The sequence below is a fragment of the Entelurus aequoreus genome, linkage group LG03 (assembly GCF_033978785.1).
Source record: "Entelurus aequoreus isolate RoL-2023_Sb linkage group LG03, RoL_Eaeq_v1.1, whole genome shotgun sequence".
NCBI lineage: Eukaryota > Metazoa > Chordata > Actinopteri > Syngnathiformes > Syngnathidae > Entelurus > Entelurus aequoreus.
In genome coordinates this window covers 56,347,239-56,353,569 of record NC_084733.1, presented here as the reverse complement: position 1 = coordinate 56,353,569, position 6,331 = coordinate 56,347,239, and the positions used below count along the sequence as shown (strand labels likewise).

Here is a 6,331-nt window from a genome sequence, read left to right as displayed (position 1 = left end):
CTCCATAGTAACAAAATGCATGTTTCCATAGTTACAACATCCGGGACATTTGGCGTCCACAGTAACCAAACAGAATGCTGAGCAGCGAATACATTTGGCGACGACTTAAACACAGACAGTTATACTTCAGCGTGGAAACAAAAGGACATCCTTTGTTGCAAAGTCTCTTGATGGTATGTTTATTTCAATGGTAAAATCATTCTTAGTACATGGTTAACATATATGGCGATCTAAACAACAACGGTAAAGCTATGCGAATGCTTGAAAGCATTAAGGGATGTTTTTCGAGTCTCAGTTGATCATTTCCACAAATATGCTTTCGTCCACTACACGTACGTAACGTCACAGACAAAACAATGACCAGTGGTAGTAACACTGTTTTCGTAGTTGTATTTGTTGAGTAATATACATATAAATAATATAAATAGATCCACTGGACGTCCATTGCACCGGTTCCTACTTTGCTGTAAAAACAAGAAGGCAAACCACCTGAAAACGAGAATGTAACAAAAATAAAATACTGTAGATAATCTTTACATGAATACTTTACTGCGGTCCCCTCCAAGGTTTCTCATTGTATCCCATTGGGTTGAGTTTTTCCTTGCCCTGATGTGGGATCTGAGCCGAAGATGTCGCTGTGGCTTGTGCAGCCCTTTGAGACACTCGTGATTTAGGGCTATATATATATACTTTGATTGATTGTGATATCAAATTGTCTAATCCGTTTTAACGACTTTTTGCTAAAGTTTGATTGCACCATTATGGAAATGGTCACAGGCGTTTCGGAGAATACCTCCACACCTGCATCAAGTGAATCCTCTGGGAGCATTGACAAAGGTTTGTTAGTGGCATGCAAAGTGGAGTAAGACACACTTTATTTTTGTCACAACATCACAATATACGTAATATATGCATGCTCTTCAGGTCTTTTTAATATAAATGCAACGGATGAAGAAAAGCAAGACCCTGGACTACAACAGGCCATTGAGGAAATGAGGAGACTTGATGAAACACTATCTGCATGCATGTGCAGATTAAAAGAAGCCAAGCGTCAAAGGAAAGAACTCCAGGAACAACTCTGGCAAGAGCTAAAGGTAAGGACAGAGGCATTTATTAAAATTCCTGACATAATTAAAGTGTTTTTATTTTGTTAAAGGATAGTTTAGAGGAGGAGGGCTGCTCTGAAAGTAGCCAAGAAGCCAAGAATGCAAGACTGTTTATGGCTTTGGAAGCCCCCATTGGTGAGCAACATAATAATGATAATAAAAAAGTTCTATCTTAATAGTGGTGCTTGACATCACATATAGTACATGTGTATAATGTTCTTTCCTAAAGGACCTCCGGAGAGGGAGGACTTTTTCAAAACTCAGTTATTTGACTGTGAACTTGACAGAAGACTGCAACGCATATTAGAGAGTGAGTTTGTGCATACGCATACTGGACTAAGTAGAGTGCTGTACATTATTATTATTATTATTATTATCATTAATGAATGACATTGCAAATCAATCACTTGCTGTTGGAAGATGCTGCCATGTAAGCAACCAAATGTGCACTAGATGGCGCCATAAGCCCAGTAAACTTCCCATGGCATACAATTGAGTTTAACCACTTACTCACATTTTCTTGGTAGCATTTAACACAGAATGGTTGTAGCTGAAATGAGGGAAAACTAAGACATGAACCATCGCTTGCAATCTAAAGTGCAGTTATGTCTTTACAGGTGACGACTGGACCCAAGCATCCGAGTCAGTGTGCGAAGAGACAGACGAAGGGAGCCACAATGAAGGCTCCATGGCCGAGAAAAAACAAAAGAACTTTGTCAAGAGGAACATTGAGGTATGTCAAAGTTAATCTGAGGCCAAATGCAGTTATGGGAGTCATCAAATGACTTCGGGTGAGTCTACTCACTCTTTGTTTTCCCACTCTGACTCTGAGTGGAAAAACACATTCAAGGCCCGCAAGGGTAGCCCTGAGAACAACTGATTGGGATTGGGATTGGGATTAGTCTCAATGAAGAGATTGGATATTACTTGAGATCAATATACTCCTTTGTTAACAATGTTTTAAGTTAGCTTTGACAATTTGTAGTTGTGTTATATATGTTTAAACATATACACTACAGTGCACCAAGTAGTCTGTCTTTTATCATGCGGATGCTCGGATATTGCAGGTTTTTTTGTAAATGTAGCCTTGATTTTGCAGAAGCTTTTTCAAAACTTTGCAGAAGTTTTTGGCTTATGTTTTTCCATAACATTGCATCAGCTTGTGTTGTTCTGAATTTGTCAAAACTAAATTAAGTGTCCTTTGTAAACTTATGTAACGGAGGCCTGTGCGTTGGTAAACCTCACTCCCTTACACCTTAAACGTTTGCACTGGACATGGAGTTGACAGCTCAGGCTTTAAACTCGGTGCCTAGCGCTCTTGGCGGACCCAAGTTTATTCGTGCACAAATGTCTGTATAGTTTGGAAAACAAATGTTGACGTATCACTCGTTCTATTACCCAACAGTAAAATAGCATTAAAAGTACATCCTCTCGACCCATTGTCAAATTACTGTTTTATAAAAACAAACTCATTGTCCACAAATTGCAGACATTTTATGTTTTACGGCTGAAAAGTGCTTGTCCATTGTTGACGTGGTTTAAACTTTTGTTGAGCAATAAAGAGTTGAGACATTCTTACACATTACTATTAAAAAAAACAACAATTGGTTTTCTTGGGACAAATTCTATTGGCCAAAATGACAGGGAAAGTTGTGAGGCTGTATATAATTTGCTGGGATTCACTGTCCAATTTAAGCCTACGAGGGCCCCATTCAAAGAAGACTGGGACATTATTTGTGGTCAAAGTCCTTTATTTACTCTTTTTGGTAACATTCCCAATTGTTACACAAGTATGAAATAGTTAATCCCTTAATAGTAAGATAATACCGCACAGTATGTTTTTTGTTTTTTACCAGTTGGTAAGGTGTTTGGTGTGTTTAACCTCTTTGTCTTTCTGAATGTTACCATTCCCAATTGTCACACAAGCATACTTGCCAACCCCATACTTGCCAACCTTGAGACCTCCAAATTCGGGAGTTTTGGGGGGGGGGGGGCCTTTGAGGTGGGAGGAGTATATTTATAGCTAGAATTCACTGAAATTTAAGTATTTCTTATATATATATTTCTTATATATATATATATATATATATATATATATATAAATATATATATACATATATATATATATATATATATATATATATATATATATATATATATATATATATATATATATATATATATATATATGTATGTATATATATATATATATATATATATATATATATATATATATATATATATATATATATATATATATATATATATATATATATATATATATATATATATATATATATATATATATATATATATATATATATATATATACAGTATGTATATATATATATATATATATATATATATATATATATATATATATATATATATATATATATATATATATATATATATATATATATATATATATACATATATATTCAGGAGGGTTGGCCATACTTGCCAACGGGAGGGTTGGCCATACTTGCCAACCCTCCCGAATTTTCCTGGAGACTCCCGAATTTCAGTGCCTCTCCCGAAAATCTCCCGGGACAACCACTCTCTCTAATTTCTCCCGATTTCCAGCAGGACTTAAGGCACGCCCCCTCCAGGTCCGTGCGGACCTGAGTGAGGACAGCCTGTCGTCACGTCCGCTTGGCCAACCACAGAACACTATAGTAACCACAGAACATTGGTTGGCCAACGGTTTACGTTGTATTGCACACCCTGACGGCAAGTGTGGGAGTCGGTTCTGAAGTATGAAGTAAAGAGACGTAACTTCGTCACCTCGCCTGGTTATTGACTCCAACCCAGAATATTACACTGCCCATACCTACGCTCCTTCAAAGGCTGTGGTACTGGCTGCAAAGCATTGCACTTTCAAATACAACAATGAGTAGAGAGGAGTGTTATGTGTGTATATGTATAAATAAATGAACACTGAAATTCAAGTATTTATTTTATTTATATGTATATATATATAATAAAATACATATATATATATATATATATATATATATATATATATATATATATATATATATATATATATATATATATATATATATATATATATATATATATATATATATATATATATATATGTATAGCTAGAATTCACTGAAAGTCAAGTATTTATTTTATATATATATATATATATATATATATATATATATATATATATATATATAAGAAATACTTGAATTTCAGTGAATTCTAGCTATACATATACTCCTCCCCCCTTAACCCCTTTAAAACATTGCCAAAGCGTCAAATGATCTATGTAGTGCTCTTTGTCTGTAAATTAGATACCATAAAATAAATACTTTAGTGTTTATTTGTCTACAACATTTTGGCCATTATGAAAATTGGATTAGGCGTTTAACTCCATTGCACATTACTACTTGGTTTCAGGGAACACAAAAGAAAGTGAATAAATAAATGCTGCTAAAAGCAGATTTTTTTAAGGAGCGCTGTATCGATCTGAGTGTGCAAGTGCACCTAATGATGTGCCTGGGTAAAGCTATATAAAGTTTATGAAGTTTTTTTTGGGATTGTGACCAAAATAAAATAGTGGGGATATTTGTCTTCCAAATTATTAAACAGTGTACATTTTTGAAAAATAAATTAGGATACTTTTGGAAAGGATGAGGCGTGGAAATTTTTAATCACAATCTGGGAACACCTCCACATGTTACGTACGGCGGGGGAAGGAGACGACACAACGAGAGAAATCAGTTCAATAGGTTTATTGAACTTGATGAATAGGTGGGATGTGTATGCTACTCCAAGTCTCAGGTGCAAGACGATGTGTAGAATTAACCATGTGAGTTACCAGAGTTTGTTGTACGTGAGTGTTGGATGAATCCTTCGTCAGACCAAAGGGGTTAGGCGAGAAGGCAAGTGGTCGAGGGCTGGAGAGAAGCAATGAGGTCTGTGTCCAAGCGGAGGTCGAGGATCGAGGGAGGCAGTCCGGAATCCAGTGGGAAGTCGAGGCACACAGCTCGATCACGGGAGACAGGGGAAGCACTGCGGTAAACACAAAGGACATAAGACACGGGAACAGGGAAGGCACAGAGAGAGATCAAGTACGCAGGAGGGAAGCCAGAGACGGGATGCTTACTACGGGAGTGAATTACTTTCCGGCACTGGATCTTCGGGTCCGCTGGTCTTTATGCCGTCTGTCTTCATTAGCCCCAGGTGCGCAGATTGAAGATTGCCTGCAGCTGTGCAGGCGCGTGGCCGCGATGCGTGTCCCGGCGCGTCTCTAGCGGAAGTGCTTGCTGCAGATGACATTGCGCATGCGCCGTGACACCACAAACAAATAAAAAAAACGGAAATGCAACACAGGAACAAAATTCACACACAATGTAGATTAAAATCATCATAGGTTCTTTTTGTTAAGCATCTCACTTTTGTCTCTTTGATGCCACCGATACCAATTGACGGTGATATCGCAACCAAGTTTAGTTTGACGTTCGAGTTCTATTTTTTCCCTATAAATATTGGTTGATCTTAGAAATTGTTTCACTTTGATGTTCCTCTTTATACATAGCATAAAGTGGCCAGAGAACGTCAGGTTAAAGGTGAAATTAATAAATTATATCACACCAGTCATATTTTTAGTGATATAGTGAAGTGTATTTATATAGGACTTTTTTTCTAGTGACTCAAAGTGCTTTACATTGAGAAACCCGTTATCTACATTTACATCAGTGCGGGTGGCACTGGGAGCAAGCCGGGTGAAGTGTCTTGCCCGAGGACACAACAGGAGTGACTATGATGGTGGAAGCTGGATTCAAACCAGTAACGTGCAAATTTCTGGTCGGCCGCTCTACCGTCTTAGCCACGCCGACCTTTTTAATCTTCAAACAGAATGGTGATCTCTGAAACAGCAGGGTTAAAGCGTCTTAATACTAAGATAATGCCGCACAGTATGTTTTTTGTTTTTACCAGTTGGTAAGGTGTTTGGTGTTGTTTAACCTCTTTGTCTTTCTGAATGTTGTGTGCTGCACTAGCTCGCACGCGGCAAAGGCGGCCAAGTACTGTTGACACAGGCAGAGGAAGAGCGCCTGGCCGAGCTCCTGCAAGACCTAGACGAAGAGGAAGAGGAGAGTGCCAGTGGCGCAGACAACAAGGTAGGCTGAGAGCACTAACAGGCAACGTATGACTTTTGCAACTTCTCCTCTATCTCCTGTCTGGAAGTTTTTGCAGGTGGTAATTCC

At 37.7% G+C, this 6,331-nt stretch overlaps 1 protein-coding gene across 2 annotated transcripts in view; it reads left to right on the top strand.

Annotated features, from left to right (window-relative positions):
• The first annotated feature begins 27 nt into the window (after positions 1 to 27).
• The window catches only part of fsip1 (fibrous sheath interacting protein 1), a 118,133-nt gene continuing 111,829 nt past the window's right edge, over positions 28 to 6,331 (top strand). For both annotated transcript variants that reach the window (XM_062042241.1, XM_062042243.1), the window contains exons 1-7: positions 28 to 173; positions 747 to 837; positions 925 to 1,094; positions 1,157 to 1,241; positions 1,336 to 1,416; positions 1,724 to 1,839; positions 6,125 to 6,244. In XM_062042241.1, the coding sequence (XP_061898225.1) occupies positions 75 to 173; positions 747 to 837; positions 925 to 1,094; positions 1,157 to 1,241; positions 1,336 to 1,416; positions 1,724 to 1,839; positions 6,125 to 6,244 (762 nt within the window). In that variant the 5' untranslated portion in view covers positions 28 to 74. The remainder of the gene's footprint in view (positions 174 to 746; positions 838 to 924; positions 1,095 to 1,156; positions 1,242 to 1,335; positions 1,417 to 1,723; positions 1,840 to 6,124; positions 6,245 to 6,331) is intronic.